General features: G+C 41.6%; 1 protein-coding gene across 1 annotated transcript; it reads right to left on the minus strand.

The window, feature by feature from the left end:
• Positions 1 to 20: 20 nt before the first annotated feature.
• tulp4a (TUB like protein 4a) lies at positions 21 to 27,898 on the minus strand. Its single transcript, XM_044048932.1, is given in 15 exon segments — positions 21 to 2,946; positions 3,914 to 6,811; positions 6,813 to 7,519; positions 7,623 to 7,716; positions 7,929 to 8,073; positions 8,378 to 8,522; positions 9,291 to 9,525; positions 9,787 to 10,011; positions 10,485 to 10,651; positions 10,784 to 10,891; positions 12,431 to 12,611; positions 13,040 to 13,201; positions 13,964 to 14,092; positions 25,071 to 26,024; positions 27,831 to 27,898. Coding segments are annotated over 14 exon segments (5,565 nt in total). The 5' UTR covers positions 25,323 to 26,024; positions 27,831 to 27,898; the 3' UTR covers positions 21 to 2,829.
• Between the last annotated feature and the right edge of the window lie 76 nt (positions 27,899 to 27,974).

Genomic DNA, 27,974 nt, shown 5'->3' on the forward strand with positions numbered 1-27,974 from the left:
GATTTCATTAGGAGACAAAGTGTTTTTTCTGAAACAATGAAGTTTTATTCAAAAGATGCTTGACATATACAATTATAAAATAATTTACATGGCATGCCTTACTATCCATTCACTATAAACATTCAGTCACCAAACCAGACTCAGGTTTTTGTTTGTTTTTTTAAGTGTTTTTGTCATTTACATCTACAAGTACAAAGCACGTATCTTTTCTAAAGAGGAGCAAAATCCTACAATATCTACAACAGGTCATGTCATAAAATCACTTGTGTGAAAGTGAATCCTTAATCCGAGTCCATTCTGAACATGAACTCAGTGGCTTACACTTGGGAACCTATGTGAACGATGTGTGTATGTATAAGAAGCCATGACAACATACACACATTTGAAGAGAGGTTCAACACTGAAGGGATCGTAGACTGCACAGTTGAATACAGACACACCTTGACTTGACAGTTACACTCTACACGACTAGTCTACCAGCTACACTAAACTGAGCACTTACTCATTCACATCTTTTTTTTTTTCATCCAAATGCAAACGTCACAAAACACAGAAAAATCATCCCGACTCCCTGACACCCCCCACCCCCGACCCACAATCCAATCTCACAAACTGGGCTTCATTTGAAACAAACTTAGCAACACAAAGAAAACTCCACAATATACAGTATGAATAGATACTATATCTCCGTTAGGAAATAATCTCATAAATAAAATATAAAGAGAGATCAGCAACTGAGATGCTGAGAAGAGAAAAAAAAGCTATCAAATTAAGGTCAAAAAAGATGACAAAGATTTTTTTCCCCCCCTCAAAGAAAATATTGCACAACTAACACAAAAGGGTGGATTTGCCTTTATGCCATGCTCATGTTGTTGTTTTTTAAGGATCAGTAGAAATTCTTATCTATTTTTACAACCCTCTTCTTACAAACATGCATCTTGTTTTGATATGGACAGATCACACTAAAATATCTAATATCTCATAAATTCAGAGAGCAAAGCAGAGCTGGTCCAAATTAAGTTTCTTTTATAGGACACACTGAGTCAAAGTGCCCCCATTTTATCCAACTCTGAATTTTAAAAAAATAATATTTTGGCACAAATATTTGAGGTCGGTCTTATCACATAGACCTAAAGTTATTAAGCCTAAATATTACCGCTCCATTTTCTGACTTTCACTTCCATCTTGAACAAATAAAGCCCATAGCAGTTATATGCAAATTGGCCCACACACACCTGTCAACTGGCTAATAGAAACAAAAATGAGCATGACCGCGATATAGAAAGAAAACATAACAATTAACCAGCTTTTCAGATTTCAGTGTCAGCTTTCTATATGAACAGATTTCAATAGCTTCATCCTTCATTGGAATTTTGACTTCAAAGATTCAGCGACAATGGTTTCAGCTTAACGTCGTCTGTGGTTGTAGCTGTTGAGTTAAAAACAGTACTAACAGCTTCGCCCCTCCCCGACACACCTGAACCTACATTTAGAACACAGCAGAGACGGCTGTAAACAGACATCTGTCAGAGCCACCACAGCCTCTACAACATTTATACATGGCTGATATGTATTTACATAACTTCTGTAAAGAGTATGAAATGGCATAGGTGAAATATACAAAAATATTTCCTGTACCTTGCTTAATGTTTACATGTTCAGTGTGGTCTTTTAGAGCAGGGACAGTCCCTCCCAACTCCATACTCACTTCACAGAAGTGACACCCGGTGACACACTACTTCATTGAGTTCGTTGAGTTATCCAATCTGGCGACTCATTTTGCGACCATGTCACCATACACAGATATTTTTTTTTACTAAGCACAGCATATGTCAGTCAAAGCTATTCTGTACAACGCTCCTACCTCAAAACTCCAGAGCAATATTCATATTCAGTCTCCCAAATAAAGCCAGTAAGTTGAAGTCCATGTTGACAGGGTATGAGGATTGTGTATCACAAACAAAGAATGTTCAAAATCATATCTGAATAGATAAACAACAAAATATACATATAAATTAATCCATGTAACAGAGAAACATTTCTTCGTCCTTCAAAGTCCCAGGAAACAAAAAACAACAAAAAAACTGCAGTTCTCCACGGACATATTTACTCCTCGACAGTGACACACTCTTCACAACAGTGAGAAGTGTGAACTCTTAGCAGTGCTCCTACATGATGCATATATCTAAGCCTCAATACCAGCCAAGATAGACTGAGCAAAAGGAATGGCCGAGAGCAAAAACAGGAAGTCCCTCCTGCCCTCCACCATGTTTAGTCAATATGAACATCCTCAAAGCAAAAGCAATATAATAAAAGTGGTAACTGTTTCACTGAAGGTTTGTACAGCAATGGATTTCAGTGCCCAGTAGTACCTGTGTGCTCTGGGGGAAAAAAACACAAAAAAAACATCTTTGATCTCCAGAGTGGTTTTCAAGTATTACTGCTGCCCCTTTTAAAAACTGCACGTAACAATTTCCCTCTCTCAATCGCCTGATCTGTTCTCTTGTCTCTAAGCTTCTTCTAGCTAAAGCAGCTTTTATTTGCATGATAACCAAAGCTCGACTCTTTGGCTCTACATGCATTGCAAGGTGCCTGTGATTTCCAAACATAGAAAATCCGAGGGCATCCTTGGCAAATGCAGCCACTGCTTATTGCACCAATTCTAGTGGCAGCATTGTGTAGTGCAGCATGATTGTATCTCTCTCTTTGACCAGGGCAGATTTCTCGCCCCTCTCCAGAATCAAAGATCAGAGATTAATCTCAAATGAAAAAACAACTGTGCCCCTTCAAAAGATTGCATTCAAAAAGGGTATGTAGGGGTGGGACATCTCATTTGAGGCGTTGGGTGACATTGGCTAAAGCCACAGCAAAGGCCTGAACAGCAGAGAAGGGATATTGGAAGTCCAGGATGTAAGCGTTGCCATCGATCCTGCCAAACTGCATCACCTGTGTAAAAACACAATAACATCAGATCAGACTATATAGAGCAGTGGTCACCAACGTGGTGCCCGCGGGCACCTGGTAGCCCGCGAGCAGCCAACGAGGTGCCCGCGGGCTCATTTCACTTCACCTCACTTGTATGTATCCATATGATCACTGAGTAAAATGTCCTTGATATTGTTTATAAAAACTGTGATAATCATTAGGAGTAAGCACTGGAATTAATGTGTATGCAATTGAATGCATAATATTTATCATTTAAATGGTAAACTGCATAAAATGTTAATATGGTAAACTGCATAAAATGTTAATATGAGCAATGACATATTTGTACAAATTTAAGTACAAAGCAGTCATACAGGAATGCTTAAAATTACTTGAGTTATGTATTGTTTGGGTTTTTCCAATATTGGTACTTTTAAAAAAGATACTATAAAAAACTGTATTCACACTAAAAACAATTAAAATCCGTCTTGTGAAGAAATTGCGTACAAAGTTAATGTGAAGATGCTTTATACGCATTGGGCAGTGCAAAGGACGCAAAGCAACAGACGCCAACCTGAATTCAATACGTCAACCTGAACGCAATAAAATTAGTTTTCCAGATTATAACACACACTCAAAAAATCTGCCTTGAAACAGGTCTCTGGCTGTCCAACATGCAGCTTGTCTCCACCACCACTAGGTGGTAGTGAAAACCTATGAGCTTATGGACAGAGCAGGACACAGTTCATGGCACTGAGCTCGCAGAGCCGGTTGTGACCTGCATTATCTTGGGTGGAGCTACAAAGCAAACTGGGGGATGTGGATGAAACTGAGACTCACAGAAATGGCTTAGGTTCTGACCTAAAGCACCAATATTTGTTGCAATGTGGCTGGGTAGATCTGGATCTAACAGCAGTTTTAGTGCCCAACCCAGTAATAATGGTTTCAATAATTGTACATGCAATTCACTGAACCAGGAGTCTCTTACCTGTCGACCTTCCAGTTCAATCTGAAAGTTCTTGGCAGACTCCTGTGTGACACGTCCACCAAAGTCCAGCTGGTAGACCTGCGTGGCTTCATTCCACAGTGGCTGCTTGTTGGCCATGACATACACAAACCCCTGGCTGCCCAGCCCTTTATCCTCCTTCTCATTGGCTTTTCGACATTTGATCTCATCCAGTTCACAGGCAGCTCTTAGGTTCCTCTTACTCTTCCAACCCTTCTTACTGCTCTGGCACTGATTGAGCAGCTCATCCCCGCTGATGAACAGCTCTGGCTCACTTTCTGAACTGTCTTGGAACTCACTGTTGGCAGTGGCCTTACTCAACTTCTTAGTTTTCAGCTGCTGCTCTTTCTGTCCCTTCAGCTTCTTCTTGTCCCTTCCTCCCAGCCGTGGACTGGAGATGAGTGAGTTAAAATCACCCAGTGCTCTGCCCTCCTTCTTTGGCTTGCCCCCCTCAGCCAGCGGTGGTACGTTTGCCTCGTCAGCTCGACCATCCCCCCGTTTACGGTTCTTCTTGCTGTACTTCTCAGACCGCTGTGGCACAGGACTTTCAGTCAAGGAGAGCACTTCCTGAAAAGCTTCCCCAGCCTCTGCCATGGCCTCTTGTAATCCTCCATGGCTCTGCAGCTCTGCTGGTGGTTGTGGTGGTGGTGGAGGGGGTGGGTGGAGGAGGAGGTGGTGGGGAGGGGGAGGAGGAGAGAGAGCATTTTTGTCTACGGTCATGTGGGAAACTTTTGGTGGAAGTGGCACTGCAGGACTGGGCATAGGGGGGCAAGAGCTATAGGTACCCCAAGGAGTTTGAAGAGCAATCGGAGGAATGGGAAGCCCGGAACAAGCACTTCCTCCAGGATACATAGGCGGGAGGGGGCAGCAGGCCAGGTTTGCAAGATTAGCAGGATAACCTGGTGGTAAGACAAGGGTTGCATCCTGCTGTGAGAAGGACACAGGTGCCACCACCTCCTTTGGGGAGGAGCAGGGACGTGGTGAACCTGGGATGGGCTGGAGCTGAGCTCCTGAATAGGCAGTGACTGGAGGGTACTGGAGAGAGATTTGGTAGCCTGCAGCTGCTGCTGCAGCTTGAAATGATGCAGCACTGGGGCTGGTGGGGGACTTTGGAGAAAGGACAAAAGGCAGTCTGGCCACATCCAAGTGCTGGGTAGGGCTAAGGATAAGTGGGGGTGGTTTATGGGGTCCAACAGGGCCAGAGGGATTCAGCGTTGCTGTCCGTTCCTGAGGAATCCACACTTCCTCTGTGGCAGCTGGGTCCCACTGATAGGGAGGTGGGCGTTTTACAACCAACCCTGATGCATCATTTCCTCCTAATGCCAAATGCCTCAGTGTCTGATTCAGTGTTTCATCTTCAGTAAAGGCAGAATTTATGTAATCTGTCCTATCTCTGTTACTGCCTCCTCCTACTGCAGTCCCAGATCCTTCGAAAGAGCTCAGCAGGTTGTAAGAGGACTGGGAGGCCAGAGGAGTAGTGCTGTTGGAGTGAACTATAACTGTGCTGTGTGGTGCCCCACTCCTAGGAGGGAAATCTTGTCGGATGATAGTTCCTCCAGCAATTCCATTAGCACTCCCTGGAGCAGTACCGCCAACACTGGATCCACTGCTACACTGACTGCATGTGTATAAGGCGGTTGGAACTCTCTGCTGGAAAGAGGCTGCCAGTGCACTATTTTTGGCCTTAGGAGGCAGTGGTCTAGGTGGTTCCAGCATCTGGGAAACCTTGAGCGCAGCCTCTCGGCTGTTCCGCCTGAGAGTGGCATGGATCAGACTGCTGTCAAGCCTCTGTCCAGGGCTCCTGCCAACAGCACTGTTCTGGTTGGCTGTGTCAGGGTATGGAGGAGGATCTCCACTGGGTATGGAGTAGCGTGGTGCATTAAGTCTGTTGAGAGTGGCAGAGGTGTAGGGCAGCTGGATCTTCTTATCAGATGAAGAGGAGGATGAAGAGGTGACCCTGAGAGTGGCAGAGCTGCCAGGTCCCTGGAGTGAGTACACATTCTGATTGCAGACAAGGCGTGTTCGAGGACGACAAACTTCCTCCACATTCCCACTGCTGTCAAATGTCGTTATCCTTTCATAGCCTAGTGGTGTGGGGTACTGTGCTTGTTGTTGACCTGAAGGATACAGTGGAAACTCTCCCTTCTTCAGACAAAGGTCACCAGGAGGAGGAGTCCCATTGGAGCCTCCTCCTGTTCCAGATGTAGCATTGGCAGCTGCAGAGGAAGCAGATGCTGAGGCAGCAGCAGCTGCTGCTGCTGCTGCTGCAGCAGCCACAGCAGCAGCTACCGTCCCAGGATAAGGGGGTGGAGGGTTCATCTTGCTGAGTTCCAAAGGTGCACTGAACACCACCGTATCACCCTCGGCCAACTGTGGAGTTGGCCGAATGGTTTTGACTTTAAGTAGGTGCTCATGTTCACCGCCCACTGTTCTCTCAACCACTAAATCAGCAGGTGGAGGAGGGATCTGGATCTGCAGTGCCCCCGGCTGGAGCTGGTGTACAGTTGCACCAGAAGGCTGTCCTGGTGACATAGAGGGAACAGGGATTTGAATATGAAGCTGCTGCTGAAGTTGATGTTGAATCTGCTGCTGCTGCATCTGATGTTGCTGCTGCTGTGATTGTTGGTGATGGTGCATTTGTAGTTGTTGTTGCAGTTGCTGTTGAATTTGTTGTTGTTGCTGTTGTTGCTGCTGTTGCTGTATGTGCTGCTGAAGCTGCTGTTGATGTTGATGTTGCTGCATATGTTGAAGCTGCTGAATGTGCTGTTGTAAGTGTTGGTGCTGGAGAATCTGCTGCTGCTGCTGTTGTAGTTGATGTTGCTGCTGTTGTTGTAGTTGCTGCTGTTGTAGTTGCTGTTGCTGCTGAAGCTGTTGTTGTTGTAGGCTGCTGCTGCTGCTGCTGAAGCTGCTGTTGATGATGCTGAAGTTGTTGCTGTTGCTGCTGCTGTTGCAGTTGTTGCTGCTGCTGAAGTTGCTGCTGCTGCTGAAGCTGCTGCTGCTGCTGAAGTTGCTGCTGCTGCTGAAGCTGCTGTTGATGATGCTGAAGTTGTTGTTGCTGTTGCTGCTGCTGCTGCTGTTGATGCTGTTGATGATGAGTTGGCTGTTGTTGTGACAGATGATGAGAGGGTGGAGGTCCCACCATTAGGCGACTCATTTCCAAGCCCCCAAAGATGACCTGACCAGGACTAGAGTATCTTGTGGGAACCGAGTACTGGGCTGTCAGGATGGTGTCCTGACTTTGGTCCGACCCAGCAGCTGCACCAGCAGGGGTTGCAGAGGGATTTGTTAGGACATCGAGATGAACGTTTTGATTGGCTAACAATGACTGGACAAGACCAATGCTTTGAGCGGGGGACATGGCTTGAGCAGGACTGTGAATGGGAGCAATTGGGATGTTAACAGTGCAGGGAGGGTTGTCATCAGCACCACCAGCAGGGCCCGTGACAGGCAGGTCATCCTCATCCTCACTGAAAACATTGGGGTTGAAGACAGGTAGATTTATGTAGTCCATGGAGATCTTGCGCACCTCTGGTAGGTATATGGTCATTTGTCTAGGCTGCAGATGGAGAAGGCTGGTCTTATAAATGACTGAAGGGAGAAGGACAGGGTAAAATTAGCAAATAAAAAAATAAAAGGAAAGATTAATTACTTAATAATTCACTTATATATGTCAAAGAAAAAGATGGGTTACCTGCACCCAGATTGGTTGGCAAAAATGCAGCCAGCCCTACGATCTTGAACTTCGTTCCCCAAATATTGGATGTGACCTGAGCGAGGTAATTTTGCTGCAAGTACAAAATGAGAATAATATTATTATCAAAGAAAATATACAAAATCAGCAACGTAAATTGTCATGTTTGATGACAACATTACTAACCCACATGGAAAACACTGGACTAATCTGGGGTGGCAGTGACGTGCCAAAAATGGTATTGACCTTAAACACAAACTTGGTTTAAAGCAATACATTTGGCTCAAGATCTGTTTTTTTTTTTACCTGAGTGATGTCATCTAGAGGGAATTCCCTCCGTGTTAGACTGGGTGAACCAATTGAGGGTTTACGTATGGGTAACCGCGGTGACCTGGAGATCTCCTGTGTAGCACGGGATAGTTTGGGCGATTTTCTGGGATCAATGTTGATCCTGTTGGTAAAGGGACAAACTAAGTCTCTACAGAAAAGGTAGCAAATGAAGGAAAAAAGTTTAGGCATGCAAAACAAAAAAAACAAAAAATATTTCACTAAAATGCATTATTGATGTGAACGGTTAATAAACAAAACAAAATATCTGCCTGACTCTACATGTTTAATAGTGAGTAAACTTGCAGACATACTGTGTCATGTGGACTGTTCGTTATTGGATTAAAAACACATTAGAAAAAGAAAAGTATTAGTTTTATACGACATGCTGCAGGACACACAGGTCCGTCGGTGACATGTCTGCTTACCTGGGCAATTTGGGGGATTTGCTGCCCCTGGATATCTTTGGAGATTTCTTGCCAACCCAGTCATCACTCAGCTCGATGTCACTGGAGTCTGAGCAGTTGCAGCTGTCGATCATGGCAGATATCAGGCTGTTGCCGTAGATCTCGTCTGAGGAGAGAAAATAGGATGATGGATGAAAAGAATAGTTACATTCGAACAAATGGGTGGTGTTATTTGTCCTCTCATGTACAACTACACATGATGCAACTGCTCCAAAGGGACTAAATGGAGTGGGTTTGACTGGAAAACAAATATTGAAATACTTCACAAAACAGGTTTTTGACCTTTTTTACTGTAGGAAGCAGTTGCAGGAAAAATTCATCATTTTAACAAAACATGATGGCGCAGAAGAGAAGTATTTAGTCTTACAGTCTGACAGTTATTTATAATTCTTCTGTATTTAGTGATTCATATAGAGTTTGAGAAACATTGCTGCTCTAGATCAGGCCAGGCTAATTTATTTGATGGACATTAAAGTGTGAATGGACTGGAACCATTTCATGGCTGGCTTCATTTATCACTGCGTTGGGAGAGAGCCATTTGATTTATGAGGAACCCAGGGGCCATCAGAGCCTCCATTAAGCAGCTTTTAATTAACATGGGCCCAATCTGCCCTGTGTGACTAAAACATACTAACTCACTGAATGCCTGCTAAAAAAAACCTCAAATGACTGGATAGGCAGTGGAGCAGCCAGACATGTCTGAGAAGAATGCATTTAGCATTTAAAACATTGAGGGAATAAACAGAACTGTAAACATGATTAAATATCAGTACTTTTACTACAGATCACACAAAGATGTAAACAAAGGAATTAAAGTGAGTCAGATGATGTCTTGTAGACACTTTCCACTTCCAATCTATTACAAATCCATTACCTGTTTTCCCATCAGACTTGGGGTCCATTATGACAAACTCAGGACGCAGTTTACTAATTCTTCTGCCCTTGAGGATAGGCACCAGACCTCCTAGGTACTCCAGGTACAGAGTGTAGCAGGGGCCCCCCACCTCAGGGTTATCCTCCGTACGTTTCATGGTACAGTGCAGACGCTCGTTCCCAGCTGTTGGATAGCTCACAAAATCGCGCATGTTGTTGGGATCTGGGATTGGGGGCTGGAAGAGAAAAGGTTATACAGTAGTGTTGACATATTTAAAGCTGCTATTATGATGATTTAAACACCAAAGAACGCCCTACAGTTTAACAACCTGTTCAATTGTCAATTTGTCTTGTGTAACTTTTTTTAATGGAGGATGTTCATGTCATGTTTCAGAAGCTGATGTCTACAACAGCACTGCTATGCATGAGCTACATTTCCTGGAAGCTCTTCACATTGATTTTTTTATGGTTTTAATAACTCTACTGCTGTGTGTTACCTTGATGGTGGGGATAAAAGCAGCGGTGACATAAGAACAGAGGCGGGAAGGCATGGTGAGCTTGGCAACGTCTTTTTCCTCCTTCACCGCTGTAGCGATGCCCTGCTGGCAAAGGAGCTGCAGGCTGGCAACACGGTGCTCCACTCGCACGATGTAAAGTGCTGGGCCACATGCCAAGAACAGACGGGAGTCCCGGTGACCCCAGCACAGCGTCGTGATCGGGCGCTGCAGGATAATGAGGCAGACGCATTAGAGAGTGCACAACATCCTTTCATTAATGTCGAACATAAAAAAGCTGGTGAATGGTTTTTTTTTGACAGTTAATGGCTTTGATCAAATATCTGTTGAATTTCTTCGGGTGAATTCAGAAGAAATTTGTCTTCTGCCATAAAATTTACACAGAGATGATAATATATGTGGAGGCTTATAGTGGACTGGTAGACAGACCTTAATCACAGTGTAAATTAAAGTCTATTTTGATCTTCATACGTGGTTTGACACAGTACAACAAGTTGAATGTCATTTACGGAAGTGCAATTAAATTAGTCACTTCTCTCAGTCACTTGACTATTACTTCATGTTCTGTACCTTAAGTTTATAACACATTCATTCGATAATATAACACCACAAATAAGAAATCAGATTACTGTAACTCAAGAGAGCGTTTCAAACAGGTTTCATGTGTTGGAAATAATCACCTGTGCTGGTGTGTCCAGTGTGTAGATGTGTTCACCCTGAACATTAAAGAACTTGACAATGGCGTTCCTGGTGGGGGGAGGACACGAAGGGTCAGGGGAGGGGACAGTCCTCTCCATCCCTGCCACTGCAAGAAGGTCTCCCTGTGAGCACCACTGAACCACCACATCTATAGCAGAGGACAAGGAAGGAAAAAAACATAAACATAAGCAGTCAGTTTAGATAAAAGAAAACATGTGGTAAACAAAGGTTGACAAGGCGAACAATAAAGGAGGGGAAAAAGGATACAAAAGACACACACCTTTGAGATTGGTGTGGATGAGGGTGGGAGAGAGGTCATCGTAGTTGCTCATCAGGCTGATGTCACCAGAGGTGAAGCTGACTGTCAACAGTGGCTTCTGGCTGTGCACTGAGAAAGAGGCAAAGGACAAACAAAAACATCTCAGTGTGGTACTAACACAATGAGGTGACAGACGTGTGACAGTGATGTAAGCTGCATGTTGGTACACACTTACGCAACATGTCACACAATTAACAGTTCTACAGTTTCTACTGGGAATACTGAGGATTTTGGAAATCTATGATGCTGTTTCCCTTCTATTTTGTAGGAGAAATAATTGGCAAATATACAGAAAATAAAAGGAATTGTTAGTAGCAGCCATAAATGAGGCATCATACTGGTAACCTAGAGAGGATTGGGTGATCAATATTCATTTCCAGAGTGGGTCATAAAAACAGACTGAATGCAAGGAAGATTGTGCGAGCGGTTTATTGCTTGTGTGTGTGTTTATTTGCGAGACTGTGCGTGTTTATTGTTGGTGTAGCTGAGGGTCGTTATGGGAGAGGCTAGGACAGGTCTGTAGCGTGGAAGCCGTAATTCATTTTCAGTGCGCCCTATTCACAAGAACACACAACAGCACTACAACACGCTCAGCACATTTCACTGCTGCACACAAGTACCATTCTGAGGTAAACCGCTATAAATAACACACCTTCAAGAAACCTTGACTGTCCTTTCACACAGTCATGCAATGACCCAAATACTAACACAATTAAAATATCCACCTCTGTTCGACTCTCAGCTCAATAAGCACTGCTGTGTCCTTACTGTATTCAATTTACAGTGGGTGTTGCACCAAATCACATTTCTAAAATCGCTGTAAATTGATTGCGTTATGCTGTGCTTTGCACTGATGATAGGGCGTCATCATAGATCATGACTGAGAGAGAGAAATTCGGCGGGCAGAGGAAGAGGCAGCGTCTTGTCATGGTCGGGCTGGCCACTTGAGAGATAATTTCTATCAGCCCCGATCAATTACTATTGACTGGATTAATTAGTGGGCTCGAGCATAATCTTTGTTCCAGCTTAGGCAAGCACTTTTTAGCTTTACCACTTGGTCCATGAGAGAAAGGGGTGAGGACACTTTCTAATGTGTTAAATGTGAATATTTAAAAGCAACAACTGAACGGGAAAGACATTTCTTAACATGGACAAGTGTACAAGGAGAAAGCAGAAGGTATTTTTGGAAAGCTAATACGTTATACGACCTCACTCTTGACAATAATTTATTATCACAGTCAACATACAGCGCAAATTCAAATATTCCCACATGTATTTATAAAACAAGTAAAATATAAAAAATGTTATGACTAAAAACTGTTCTAAACAAATCTAAAAACAGGTAGGATTGGAGAAGAATCTACAAATGGGAGAATAATTATTTATTCTGCAACATTTACAAAAATATTGTGTTCCAAGTTGTGGACTGTAAAGTGGTCTGCTGTGGCCAACACAAGCCATAATTCAAACAAATTGCATGCAAGGAAGGTTTGGTGTAACACTCAATTACCAGGGCTATATTTGTGACACTGCATTTTAGTTTGGGGATTTTCTTTTTATGAGGAAAAACTGCATGTTGGGGTCAAAATCAAACTGGGAGCAGCAAACCTTGTGGTGGGGAGTAGTCGTCAGAGTCTGTGTCGCTCTCGCTGCTGTCCTCGACCAGAAAACTGGGGTAGTTCCAGGACATGCTGACGATGCCATCCGACTCATGTAGCAGTATGTGAGCCAGCATGCGTCCGTGGCAGTCCATCACTATCACCTGTCCGTCTGCCGTACCAAACAGCACCTGGGACAGAATCAGTAAATAGGATTTACAGAGAAGAAGAAAACGATGACACAAAGACGAAAAACGGAAGCGGAGACGATATGCTTTGAAAACGGGAAGGTGACGACAGACAGACAACAAAGGAAGCCAAGAGGAATGCATTTCACAGGGAAAACTACTGAAAGAGAAAGATATAAATGGGATGAAGGTGACAGCATGAAAGCAAAAACTAAGCCCAGCAAAACCACATTCATGACAGATAATGTCCACTGTAACTCACAGCTGATCTCCCCCAGGGCCTGTCACTACCATCAGAATGACAAGTCTCTCTACAATTAGTGGAAAATCAAGACATGCAAACTCTACATCTATTAGCATTAATAAGCTGGTATAGTGATGTGAGGGGGGAAAAATACATTATATTCAGCAGATTTCTGTGAGAGTGTTACCTGTTGGTCATCTGGTGTCCAGATCCCACATGTTATCTGGCTTTCCAGGTTGATCTCTGAGGACCAGTGTCTCTGCCCACTGACTGATCCCACCAGGACAAAGCCGTCACGGTAGGAGATGAGAGCCTGGGTGCCATCGTGGGACCAGGTGAAGTCACTCACCTACAGAAGACAAGACACGGCAGCAGTTAAAAATTAATTTGATGTTCATGATAAATTATGAGGTTTATTAACAGTAGGTACTGGGTATGCAATATGTTGGGTGACAGAAAATAGATTGGCAACTAGTTTGATAATACATTACATTACTTTGTATTGTTACTTTAATTTCATCAAGTATTAACAGAAACTTAAATCAAATAAAACAGAATGAGTCTGCTTCAATTGAAATTATGACTGCTTCGCATGTTTGCATAGATGTGTGTGTGATATTGCACTATATATAAAGGAGTGAAGCGATTGTTTAGACTTTCATTTAACAAGGAAACTGATCACAAAAGACATGGAGCTGTCAGGATGTGTCAGATTCAGCTAAGAAGATGACAGTGATGATTGATCAAAGAAGCCTACAAATCATACACTTCCTGGAAGTTATTTTAAAAACAAAAAAAACTGTTTGTCAGTGAGGGACCGTATGATGACAATGTGCAAGAACAAAGAAACATTTTAACTTTCAGATTAATGTGGATATTCCATTTTATCACTGGACATTTGTGTAATCACGACATCTTCTATTTAAATATGTATTACTGCTGCTGTGTATTACAGTTGTATATTCCCCCCATTACATTTTCATGAATAATTTAAGAATAAGCTTTCCTTTAAATGCTTATTACTGTGTTTGTACAAAGTACATTACAACATATCATTTCAATTATTGATGACTGTGTTCATGTCACATTTTTAGATAAAAATGCGTCTTACCTGCGCTCCTCGGTCATTGACCAGCTCCACAGACCAGCGTCCCTCATACTGGATCCAAACAAAGATTCCTCCATCTGTGTCACAGGTGGCCAGTTTCTGAAAGGGCTCATTCCACCGCACCAACACAACCTTACAGACACAGAAAATGGGTTTAAAGGAATGATTTGAAAAATACTTTGTGTCCTCGCAGCAGCTAATGTTTCTGTCCCTATCAGTTGGAGAGATGTGTACATTTTAAACCACATGTTGTTGTGTAGAGTAGAGCAGTAGAGTTTAGTTTTTGCCTTTCCATACAACTGATAGTGTGAGCTGATCAACCCTAAATTATTTAAATGGAAAGGACAAAATATAAAGGTGAGGATAACTGAGTATACTTTAAGTTTGCCATTGAACATTACAATCTATGTGTCACAGCAATTTTTTTTTTTTATGAACATAATACAGCAGTGAAATGGAAATTAGAAGGTGATAAAAAATATTGAATAAAATATTTAACTACTAATGAGACATTAGGGAATTAACCTTGTAATTCTACATGAGCATAAAATCCAAGATACCACATTTCAATGAGATAAATTTAGCATCAAATGGTTTCATCAAAAGATGAAAATAGAAAGTGCGTAAACCTCATTTTGAAAATGTCACAAAGGAGGTGCTAATATCCTGAATATTAAAAACTTAGATTCAATTATTCAATTTCCTGTCTTTCTGTAGCACAATCCCAAGTGTTCCTCTTGGTTTTCTGGTGAGTAGCTGTATAAGATGGGTGTGTAAATTTCCCACTTTACTGAGAGGCATTTATATGATTTAAAATGAATTGAATTGAGCAGAATACAAAAAAATAGAAGACTGATGTAAATGTAAATTATAGACAGAAGAACAAACTGAAGGGAGTCATGACGTTTACAGATGCATGAGCATCATGAACTAACATACTACAATGTGCTACGAAGAGTAAACTGTACAACATTTAGCGACTAACATATGCTTGATTTTATTTTTTAAATATACAGATGGATGTTCATTATCCTGAGGGCTGAGTTACGGAGGAAAGACAGTGGTGATTAGTGGCATAAAACAATATAAATCATCAAACTGTTCATAGTCCCTTTATTTTATCAGTGTCCCCACCATTACAAAACACCATCCAGCTCACTCCTTGTCTCTTTCTGGCCCTCTGTAGCATGACTCAGCCTATTCCCAGGGGAATAATCTTAAGCAGGGAGTGGAGCACGTGGGCGGTACACGCTCAAACACACAACACAGGGCAGGTTTTAGCGAGGTTTACGCTCTCCGAGAACATATCCAACAGATCAGTGGCTGCGAGTTGGATAAGCCAACCAGTCTTGCTCTTTTTACCCAAACAGCATCCACTCTTCATCCCCACAACAACAGCAAAGCAACAAGCAAGGGCCAGTGGCACAGTTGACATTAACTGTTCATACAATAATTTTGCTTTCCTCGCACATAAACAATCATTCCTTCAAATGTATACTCTACAGTTTCTGACACCAAATGACAACTCATTTGTTAACTGTCCAGCTATATTTAATAAATAAACACAAATCTTACAGAGTACAGTGCTGCAAAACTGGATTTGAAAAAAAAAAGAAGGATCTTGCTTATTATTGTGAACTATTATCTCAGTTATTGGAAAGTATAAGAGGACAAAAAACTATTCTACCAGCATTTCATAAAATATAATAGCAGGCTGATTTAGCATGTGGGGAGAAATAACATTGATGACACATTATTTGTTTTGAATGATCACCTTAACAGATAAGGTCAGTGAATACTCTGCAAAGTTTGTTTGATTATCACCATGGTGGCAGAAATCTCAGGTACCTATTCCCCAGGTGTGTTATAATATGTTCAGGTGAAATATGAATGCACCATACATGAGTTTATGTCTTACATATAAACCCAGTTAAAACAGGTCTTTCTATGTACATTCTTTTTTATAGTCTTATTGTTAATATCTTTCTATAGTGTACTTTCTTGTAAATGCATGTTTATTATTTATTATCTTTAACGTATTGCTGCTGTGACGATGTAAATTTCCCCACTGTGGGACTAATAAAGGACCATCTTATTTTAAAATCTACGCAAAGACGCATGCAACCAAAGACATATTCTCTGCTGTTTTGTGCATTGCCATGAAGAGGTCTAACTCACAAAAACATGTTTATATGACTATACCATGGCACAGTCACCGCTACCCTGGTCCATGTCCCTCAGGAATTAGACACTCTGAGCCAAATGTAGAGTTTTCACTCCCATTCCCCATGGTATAAATACTAATGGGGCTCCATAGGTACATCTCGGCTAGAATCCCACAGGGAAGACGACATAGGTCAACTACTAAGGTCTCTTAATGTCTCTATGTCATTCTGACCGAGCAAGTTATTATTTACAACATTGAAGAAAGCCTGCCATCTATCATTCAGTCTGATGCAGTCATTGATGCAGAAGAGTTCAGTGGGAGCGAAGGTGAAGTCACACTGACAATGAAATTTTGATGCGGGATTTTATGTATCATATTATACAACATAAAACAGCTCCAGCCAGTGTGGACAAGAGGAGCGTCAGTATGCACAATTATAACCTCTAAAAAAAAAAAAAAAGGGTCAAAACAGAAACAACTAAAGGCTGCGGGTTCACGCATGCCGTCTTTTGCATGTGAGAACACTCATCTGCATCCAAATAAACGTGTGCGTGTGTGTGTAAATTTAGCCCAGTGTGGAGATTAGTGTGAGCTAGTCAGGCATCCCGCAAGGGAGACAGCTGAGCATCTTACTGTGACGCAGCAATCCAGGAGATCAGACGTCACATGGAAACAGACAGAATAAGCGTGAGAAACCACAGGACAGCAAAGGGGCCTAACAGCTCATGGGCAGAAACGGCACATGCACACGTGCAAACACATGTAGTACATAATTAGTTAATTAACATGTGCTGCAAGGTCAAAGGAAAGCACTGTGCACACAGTAGGTGCCAAGTACCCATATTGATTTGAAATAGAAAAAAAGTGAGTTGTCAGATGACTACAGCGCAACTGAGAAAACCTATAGCCACATTGTTTCTATGCAGGACTAATGGTGCTTTTCCATTATAGAGTAGTGCTAGAACTGTACTCCACTCTACTCGGTTTCCATTAGGGATATTACCGGGTACCTGGTGCTTTTTTGGTACCTGCTCTGGCGAGGTACCTGAGCTGATCTGACACTAAAATGTAACGTTGACAGACTGCCGGTTGTTTGATTGGTCGGAGAGTGTCGTCACTGACAAGAGTCATTAGTGCGACGTCTGACACAGGAATCTAACTGAACAATTCCAAACTGTGGATCAGTATAAAAGACTTAAAAATCCTGAAAACATGCATGAATCTCCAACATTTATCAAGGAATTTTCTAAAATCTCAATATTTAGCAGGAGTCTGGTGTATCCTTCAAGATAATGCACTTTAGCAAAAACACTGCCGAAAGCCGGCGATCGTGGAGCTGAATCACAAGTATTATCAGTATTTTTTCTTGTGTCCATTCCATCCCAACCAACACCTTGTCACAAATGAAGAGAGTAAATGTTTCCTGATCCCTGTGATTCTGCTTTTCGGCCAGCACTTGCCAGCCATTGATAAACTTCAGCCTGAGAAGTTGGCATTGTTCTTACTCCTGTGGTGCCAAGCTGTTGTCACTGCAGATCTGGTCTCTTGCTGGGACACTGGGAGCTGAATCGACCAGGGCAACTTTACTGGAAATTCCAAATTGAATCAGGAGAAAGGCTATGGGCGGCACTGGAGTCAGATGTGGGCGGCAGATGTGAGGGGACACTGTGATGGTACAATGTCAACGTGGTGAACTCATGAGCTCATGGCAACATTGGCATCAGAGACTTCCGGTTGTGGTGTGAAATAAAATGAGAAACAAACCTCTATGAAAGAAAATCACTGTGTTTTATAGAGAATTACCATAACTGAAAATACAGTTATCAGATGGAGGAAAAAAGATAATCAGCTAAATATATGGACCAACAAAAATCAGCTGCCCTGATTTCTAAAAATCTGCATTGGCCACAAAAAAGCCCATATTGTTCAACCTCTAATGCAGAGATTTACTATCACTAACAAAAGCGCTTCAGAAATATTAATGATACTATATTGGCTTTAAAGATAAACTGTAATATATTTTGTAATGTATTGCATTAATGCAACAGGCCATATGGTAAATACATGACATGCATAAACATGCATGTAGCACCCAAAGTAAAATCTTGTCTACAGTTTAAGTTGCACTTGGTACCTGTTTTTTACAGGCATTCCATGAAAATGAAATGTTTCCGACTTGTCATAATTTACCAAAATGTCATTACAGAGGGTTGAGTAAGAGTCAAACTGACATGCAGGGGACAAAAATGCTTCTGCCTGCAAAAAGCACAGTTCTAAAACAAAGTGAACCAAATGGGCATGTAGGTCTGTCTGATCTACAAATTCTGCTCACAGCAAAAAGAAACCACTGAACAGCCCACACTGTCACTCTTGGAAAATATCTTGCCATCAGACAAGTACACCTGGTTCTGAAAAGGCAGCGGAGCTCAAGTGTTATGCAACACATCCTCTCCAAGGATGGATTACCACACTAAAGCCTTTTCCTCTAAGCACATTTGGTGAGACCATTTTGATGCAGTGCACAGGTCATGTACTCTTCACTCCTGAGCAGGGATTCTTATGTCAAGACGTCAGATCAGAAGATGGCACTGAACAAGAAGTAGACGCAAGACAAGAAGAGGTGAATAGCTGTAGTGTAGAGGAAGAAATTAATTAGACAATATAACAAGACCAGGGTACAGAGATAAGTTTCAGGACACAGATAGTGATGGATGCAGAGGTGAGTGACACAGAAAAAACTGCAGCACAGCCCATTAAAAGTGATTGCCAGACTCAAACTTTCCTCGGCTTGTACTGCAGGACTGTACAGCGACGCCGCATTCTGCATGTCTTGCAATCTATTTTTATGTTTTCAGCCAAGTCTAAACAAACAAATGAGTTGCATCTAAAAGTCATTCAGTATCTCCTTCCTCCTCTACCCATTTGTAAGAGCTGTGCAGACCCCACGTCAGTGCTGGTTATTTATGAGGCGTTCCCATGAAATAATTTTTTTAACACATGAAAACATGCAGCACAAGTTAAAACAAATAGTCACAAGTTTACAAGTGTAAAACCTACATGATTAAAACAGTCTCTTCTATTTCTCTTTTTTTTATTTATTAAATAAATGTTTATTAGATGTTTGTTAACACTGTGCTATCACCGAGGCCCCGGGAACATCTGATGAGAACAAATAAGTACTTGGATCAGCATGTAGGCCACCACTAAAAGTTCAACCTACATGGTGAAGTAGTAAACAAGAGCAGGTGCCTTGGGGTAACCTGTCTCAGCTGGATTGGGCTGAATCTGGACTCTAAGGAAAAATTAGTGATTGGGAACCCACCCATCAGGCTCATGGGAATGGTAGTGAGGCGTGTACACATGCACACTGCTTCAGAACCTTTGCATCCATCATTATGAAGAGTTTTTTAGCGACACATTTAATGAACACAATGACATTGTAATGAGGACTTTGTCTTGGTAGATATTTTTAACAACCAACGTCTCTCTTGAGACTGTCGCCCAGTGTTCTACTTTCTAGCAAGTCTAATTGTCCATTCTGACTGCAAGCAACTACTAGTTTCAGTGTTGTAGCAAACACAAAAGGAGCCAATGATGTGTCAGCAATAATGAGGATATCACACTGCACACAGGAGGATGTTATGCATTTCTGCTGCTAGAAACTGTGCAGACAAATTGTTAAATGCCAAATGAACAGATACTTGAAAAAAAGAAGTATGTTTTTACCTCAAAATTAGCATAGGATACCATTCACATTTGAATCAACACCGGCACTGACACATCAATCGGGGACACTTTTACAAACTCTTGTAAACTTGTGTAAGTCTAGCACTAGCTGTTGGTGGTACAAAAACAAAACCTATTGTTTCATACTTCCACAGACCTAAGCTGCACTCTGGCTCATTGTCATAATTGAAGCATTTCATGAAATGCACGCACGCATTGCATGCAATGTGTTAACATTACTTCAACCTGCAGGTACTGAAATATGGCACCAAATGATTAAACGTGAATCAGTACTTGCCGACATAATTCAGTCAGTACCATTGAAGGTCCTGATTTCGATACCCAACGTTAGTAAAACATACACCAACACATTGCTTTCCTTCACTTTATAAGAACTGAAAAGACTTGCAAATACATAAGAACAGAGAAAAATGGATCTTTCCAACAGAAATATAAGCATTACTCCAACAAGAATCTAGCTCTAGATATAGCACAGCTAATGACAAGATACTGACAGACAATTTTCCCAGAACCTGTGATGCGGCCAACATTTCACTGTCAACGAAGTGACAGTTATTGTCAAGCCTGTCTCTGCTATTCAGCTATTATGGAGAATGAATGGACACCTAGTGACTGGCTGCTCACTCTGCTCAGCATCTCAAAACGATGTACTTGGGGAAAACAACAACACTTGACTGTCAGAAGAGGCGTTTATTTATTCTGATGTACATCCCCAAGGGGACCATTCTGCAGCATTAGAAGTACAGTCACATCAAGAGACACAAAACTCTCATCTATTTTCAATTTGTCAAACTGTGAAGCAAATGACAAGCGCACTTCTAAAAGGTCAGCAGCTCTGTAACAATAATGGCACAAAAAAAGTATTGGGATGTTTCACTTTTTTACTTGTCTGGATGATTTATTTTTATTCTAAAATGATAGTTGCACAAGAAAGCTGGTTTTATTCTGAATAATTATACAAAGTTGTAATACAGCCAAACACTTTATAACGTTAGAGGACATATCCTATCATGTCATCTATAGGTTTCATAGATTAGATTGTATCTTTGATAATAAATTCATGCTGGCTAACAATTTTTCAAAAAGAAATGTCAGACATCACAGGTTTTCCATTATTCCCTTGGATGCTTTTTTTTTTTTCTGCTTGAAATAATAAAGCTATTTAAAGATGGCATCTGAAGTTCTGAGGACATTTGATGAGCATTTTTTTTATATTTTAACAATAAACAGCACTAAGATATATCAATGATGAAAAAACTAATGCGTTTGCGGCAGTTTTGGTTTATATATTTCAGACTTGCTTTATCCCATACGGCACTTTAACCACAATCCAACAGGCTTCTATCTACAACACTATATATACACACACATGTCACTGCACTGAATACAACTACATTGATCTGGAATATGATGAAATGCTATACACTGTCTTGACAGTGTAAAAGCTTCATGTAAATAAGAGCATAGCATATTGTGAGAGTCACTATGAAAAGAGAGGACAGTGGGAGATGGAACAAAAGGCAGCACACATACACATTACTCTCTTTGAAGGTGTTGCCCTGTAATTGTCTCTCACAAGAGCTGCCACGACAAGACAAACTGAGTCTCACCACAACATGAGACACATTTGTCTGAGTGCCATGTAGCCCCACAAGTGCTAACATTTTCTGCATCATGGGATAAACTAAATTGTAAATCAAACAGCTCATCACAGCAGGGGCAGTGAATAAAGGCCTCCTCTCATTTCCTAACAAATGTCTTACAGATTAAGATCTTTACTACATTGCTGTAATGTGCTGTAAAGATCCAGATACAAAAGACACATTCACTAACATTAACATTAAAAATGATCATAGGACACTCTATGCATAAAAAGGAGAAATGGACAAACTCACAGATGCTGCTTTGAGTATTGATCTTGGTGAATTCACGTTGCATGTGTTGTGCGTCGCCTTCATTCACACAACATGACCTGAACTCATTTACATGACAGGACGCACACAGGCAACGACATTCAAAGGACAGGAATACTAGGGCATGAGTCTGCCGTTGCTGCTGAGAGGGCAGCTTTCGAGGACAAAGGAGACTTAATTGTGTTAACATTACAACTTGATTAAAATCCGTGCTGCTGTCAAAGGTCTGTTACAAAAGTCAGCAAAAACCTTTTTTCATTTTTGACAAATTGCTTTGTTAAGATGGCTCGATCACATCAACGAACACATTCTTTGACCACCTAAAAGTACAAGTAATAGACTGAAAAATGGGGGCTCTCCACAGAGCACTGATTTAAGTAATGGACCTGCAAAGAATTTAGCCGGTTGAATCAAATGTGGTAGCTCAGTATGAATATTCAATGACTCATTACTTTTTTCCCATAGACCATAAAGCAATGGTAATGATTTGAATCTTTTAGAGGACAGCCCTAATTAAAATTTTCTATACTAAGGTTAGGAGCATCCAAGGATATACTTTGCCAATGCTGCATCTCTCTAGCGATGGTGGAGCTATAATTTCAACATGTGCTTTAGGGTGGATATAACCAACAGTGATAAACAACTGCATATAAATATTTGAAATTCTCTTGGCAGGTAAACAGGGGCACAGAAAGAAAACAATAATTCAATTTCAGGGCTATACGCTGTTAAACAAACAGCTACTGTACACGGTTACACATTGAGTTTGAGACTGGATTATTTCTATTCTATGAGAGCAACAATACCAGCAGAAACTGTACACTTGTTGCCTGTTCCTCTATCATATTCCTTAGAGACACCAAATTCATGGCAGAAATATTGTATGTGATACACCCGTTGTCTCCTTCCAGACCAGAACAGCCATGGTTCTTGTGGAGTTCCTGTAGATGACTGGTGGTATAGTGGTTCTTGTGCGACGCCAACGTCGAGATATTCTATACTGTACTTGAGTTTCTGAGGCTGGTCATACTCCTGCAGGCCAAATACAGTCATAAAAATATAATAATAAAAAAGCCTCTTTGAAAGTAAGTTGACAATGTGTCTGACAACACAAAGGACAACTCGACATTGTTAAATCGGATAAAGCTAATAATAAACAAGAAAGACAAAAGAGAAGCTGTTCGTGCTGCCAGCAGGTGCAGCTTTTATAAAATATAAAAGCTATAAAAATATAATGCAATAACTCGACAGGACTGACGACTAAATACCAAAATGCTTCAGGGTAATTTTCTTTAGTGTGGGACTGAACACAGCAAACAGCTTTCTCTGCTCTCCACATTAGAACTAGTGTGGAAAATTATATGAGGGAGTGAGCACATAGATCTGTCATAACTTGACAGTATTCATTGGGCAATCCTACCTCTGTTCGAAACCCCAAATTACATACTGGGTGGAAAAGTGATTTCTCAAGGCATTTTTTTTTTTGCTTTATATTAAATATAGAGTGGAAGTGGAGAGGAGATAATTGTTTTAACTACTTGTGCTAGAGTAAGAGAGAGTTGTCTTCCAGTCGCAGCTGCATTAAAGCTGTATGGCATAATAGTATTTCCAATGGTACAATGTAGAATTTTACATAGCAAGTGACCAGTCCAGTAACATAATTTATGTCAAAAACATTTGGTGAAGGGGGGTTTTAATTGTGGTGTCACAGATGAATGGCAGCCACCCAAACCATAAAAATATAAGACATTACAAAAAGAAAATGTATGAGCAGTTTGAATCAATGGAGGAATAGCTGCTGCAAGCGATGCAATTCGAACAATCTACAGCAAACACCATGAATCACTTAACTTAAAATATGACAAAAATTAGTAATACACAAAGGTACATGGGTAATTTCAGCCACATAAAAAGATTAGCGTTGTGCAGGTTGTAACCTCCTCTGCACTGTATACACTAGAACAAAAGGGAAATTTCAGTACTTGGACCAGATTCAAGTGGGCAGAGTTAAATGACATTTCTGCTTCAGTCACTCTCTGTGGGGATTCATCCACTCACCCCCTCAGCTGCCTTATGGAACGCTGACATAGCACCTTTCTCCATCTGACCAAGAGCTATGCTCACTAAAAGAAATAACGCAACCTGTGTGTAATGTCCACTCATGCAAGCACTGCCATATAGTGAGAGGAATATTCATTCACTTGGTGGGTGACAGACCCAGACATTATGCTACTGACCTTTCAAAAAACAAAATAAACAGCCTCGATGCATCAGCGTCTGAGAGATTTTGGGAGCCAGCGAGAGGAAAGCTTAAAGTGTTTCCAACCACGAGGCAGTGAAAGCTATCAAGTCATACTGTAATGTGCAAAGGTCTCAGGATATCATTAGATTTGTTGATTTAGCAATGCTATATAATGACCATTCAGTGTAATTATTTCTCAATTACTTAATTGGAACACATCCAGAAAAATACAGGAATTATGTATTTTCAGCTTCTACAGGTTAAAGTGTCAAGTATTTAGTGTGACCTACTCTTACACTTGAACACTAACATGACCCTGTTAACCTAGAGTGTAAATCTAAATAATGTTGCTGGTTAAAACCTGTGTGTATCTCATGTTGTACGAGTTCAGCTCTTCAACAGTTTTTTAATATTTAAGACCAACTTTCAGTGACATCATACCAAATGCCAATGATCACAGAATTTGAAAGACATAAAAACAACAAAGAACAACTTATTTCACCAATTGTTCCTCAGTTAGTGTAAAATCAATACAGGTACCTGTCCTAACCCAAACCCATCTTCCTGCACAGGGGTTGACATTCTTCTTCTTAAGTGAAGCATCTTTTGGCACTTTTCCATTATACAGTACAGCACTACTCGACCTGCTTTGTTTTTCTTTTCCATTAGGGACAGTACCCGGTGCTTTTTTGGTACCTGCTCTTGTGAGGTTCTAAGCAACCTACGCTGATGTAACGTCAACAGACTGGTGGCCACAAAAATATACAGTCCACAGACCAAGAAGCAAGTACACCATCACCTCCATTGTTTGTGTTGTATATAAAATGACACCACGGCAGTTTTGTGCAGTGGTGCTATGACGAGTAATGGAAAACTACGTGCCTGATATTCAAACCGAGTAGCTCTAGAACTGTAAAATAGAAAACCGCCATTACTACAGGGAGGGTGTTCTTTGTTCTGTTCTTTTCCTCTACACAAACACACATAACATAATTGACTGGGATGATGAGCTGATGCATATTTTCGTTTCACTTCTCTTACCTCACTGTTGTGTCCTCTGAGGTTGAAGTTCACTCTCTGTGGAGTGGGACGGTCCCTTCTACAGTGGCTGGATGTGAACGTGACCCCAACGACTCCTCGGCCATTCCCGGTGGCAAGCCAGCCTTCCTCGTAGTAACGCTTCCTGCACACTGGCTTTTCCTTCTCACTCTTGGGCACTCGGCCCTTCCAGGACAGGCAAAGGATGTTGGAGTCGCTGCAGAGGACCGGGCCATGCTCCACAGAAGCAAACATCCCTGCAGCTCTGTACACCCCCGTGTATGAAAATAGTACTAGAGTGATTTTGGGGTTTTCTTGGTGGAGGTCGGTACTGTTTACGAGCGCCTCTCCTCCACTAAGGTTACTGGTTCGGTGTTGGATGCGAGACAGCAACAAAGGTGCATAGTACTTGCACCTTCACTTAGCTGTCTCTTTAGTTAACAGTTTGGATTAAAGGTGATCAGTGAAAACTTCTGCAGAAGCATAAATGAGGTTGCTGAATTGGGGACATATGCACCCAGATGGGATGTGTACACAACAAAAGGCACTCATTCAAGTCATTTTGATGCGTTTGCTTCGCTGATGATGCTTCAGTGCATCAGATGCTTCAAGGCAACAGATTGGAGTGTTGTGATAAATATTTACAATCCTGTATGGTAAAAATCCAGACTAATGTCAGCTGATCAGAAACAACCATCAAAAAACAAAGCTGGTTATCTCACAACGCACACAAACCATTCAACTTATCCCAGTGCTTCCAGTTGATGAGAATCAAGTTTCTGTCCAGTTCAGCATCTCATTTTCAACGGCTCCTCGTCCAAGATCCCAGCTGTGTGAGTGAGAGAGGAGGAGGAACACAGTCTCCTCTCCATCAGCTTCCAACCAGCTTAAGAGCCGCTCATCCCAGTAATGTCACCGCATCTTTTCAACCCACCTCGTGGATCCCATGGAGGACTGCTGGAAATACAAAAAATTAACACTGTCTTCATCACACACAAAATGGAAAAAAAACGTGTGTTCAGGTTGAGTCATTTTATAGAGGGAAAATGCACTCACATACTGCCTACATGTCTTCATTTACATATGAATGTGCTTGCCTAAAACCACTTTACTTATCTTTACTTTTATCTCCCTGAACAACCACTTCCTTTGACAATTATCCTGTTCAGTGGAAGGATATTTAAATTTTTTCTAAATTACTTAAAAAAGGACCTATAATTTTAGTTCTGTTTTAATTAAGACACATATAAAGGGGGTGGAGTGGCTCAGTGGTTAAGACCAGTACCCTATGTGCGAAAAACATCATGGTCGCAATGGTCGCAAGTTCGATTCCACCCCTCGCTGATTGTACTCAATTCCATTGTAAGTCGCTTCGGATAAAAGCGTCTGCTAAATGACATGTAATGTAACGTAATATACACTAACCAGCCACTTAATTAGGTATTCCTGTTGAACTGCTTGTTAATGCAAATATCTACTTTGCCAATCACATGACAGCAACACAAGCATCACAATGGGGGAGAACAGTGATTTAAGAGACTTTAATATGGCATTATTGTTGGTGCAAGACGGGCTGGTCTAAGTATTTTGGATACTGATGATCTACTGTCTCAGACAATGGTCTGGAAAGGCAGATCTGTGGGTAAAAATGAAGAGAATGACTGAGATGTTTTAAAATGATAATAAAAAAGGCAAGAGTAACTCAACCATTTGTTACAACCAATAACTGCAAAAGACCATCAGCAGATCACAACAGGTGCCACTCCCAACATTTTTAGATGTGCTGTACACCAAATAAAGGGGCCAGTGAATGAAGAGAAGGTATAGAGGAATAAGAGGGAGGCAGAAATGCAACATTACGGATGCCACCCGTCTTAAAAGCAACATACAAGAAAAAGAGGGGGGAAGAATGACATATCAAAGTGGTTAAAGGGTTAATTACATGAGCAGCTAAAGTGGGAAAACAGATGAGAGGTAAACAATAAGCCAGTGTGAGAAGATTGATGGTAAAAGAAAAATGTATGTAGGTAGTGAGAATTATGAAAGAAAATCAAATGAGGTCTGAAAAACAACACAGACAAAGCAGTGGGCTTGACGATAAAAAAAAACAACTCTAGACAAGAAAATGTGTAGATTGTTTCAGTTGTCACAATGGTTTAAGATGTATTAATACACAATACCATAAAACATTATAATATGAAAGATTTAATCCAAGGAAGAGCAAGCGAGGCGAGAGCAGCCACAGCTGAAGTGATGCCCCAAACAGACCATCACCGCGAGCCTCCTGCTAGCCACAGCTAGCTCGATCCTGGATGTTGGATCCACAGCCCCGTGGGCTCCATGGATCGAAACATGCAAGTCGTGGGGATTCTTTTCCGTGGTTTGTTTCATCTCATTTGAGTGGTAGCGTCAAACTCACCTAGGCGGCCACGGGAAAGCAGCTACCGTTGTCTGTCTGTGTTGTGTTGTCTCCACAAAGAGCAGTCAACGATAGCTATCCTGCTAACCCACCAAGCTAGCTGCAGCTGAACCCGGACCAACATCGGCGGAGAGACTGGTCCGTGTCCCCGCCGCTTGACAGCCGCCGCTAACAGGCTACGGCTAGCACATTAGCCCGGTGTTTATCCTGGTGTTTTCTTAATAGTAGCATACATTGATACATGACAACCATTGGTAGGTGAAGGGGAGAACAGAGTGGTGAAATAACACCAGACAGGACGTCAACTAAGGCGGAGAAACACCCACAGACAGTGGAGCTCTTACCATCATCTGCTGCTGTTGCTGTTGCTGCTGTTGATGGTGCCGCCGTTGCCGCTGCTGCTTCATCTGCCCGCAGACTGTTACTGCACACTGGCAGGGCCCCGACAGCCGAGTCACGTGACAGGCACGTGATTATACCCAATTAAA

Source organism: Solea senegalensis, linkage group LG17 (genome assembly GCF_019176455.1).
Source record: "Solea senegalensis isolate Sse05_10M linkage group LG17, IFAPA_SoseM_1, whole genome shotgun sequence".
Taxonomy (NCBI): Eukaryota; Metazoa; Chordata; class Actinopteri; order Pleuronectiformes; family Soleidae; genus Solea; species Solea senegalensis.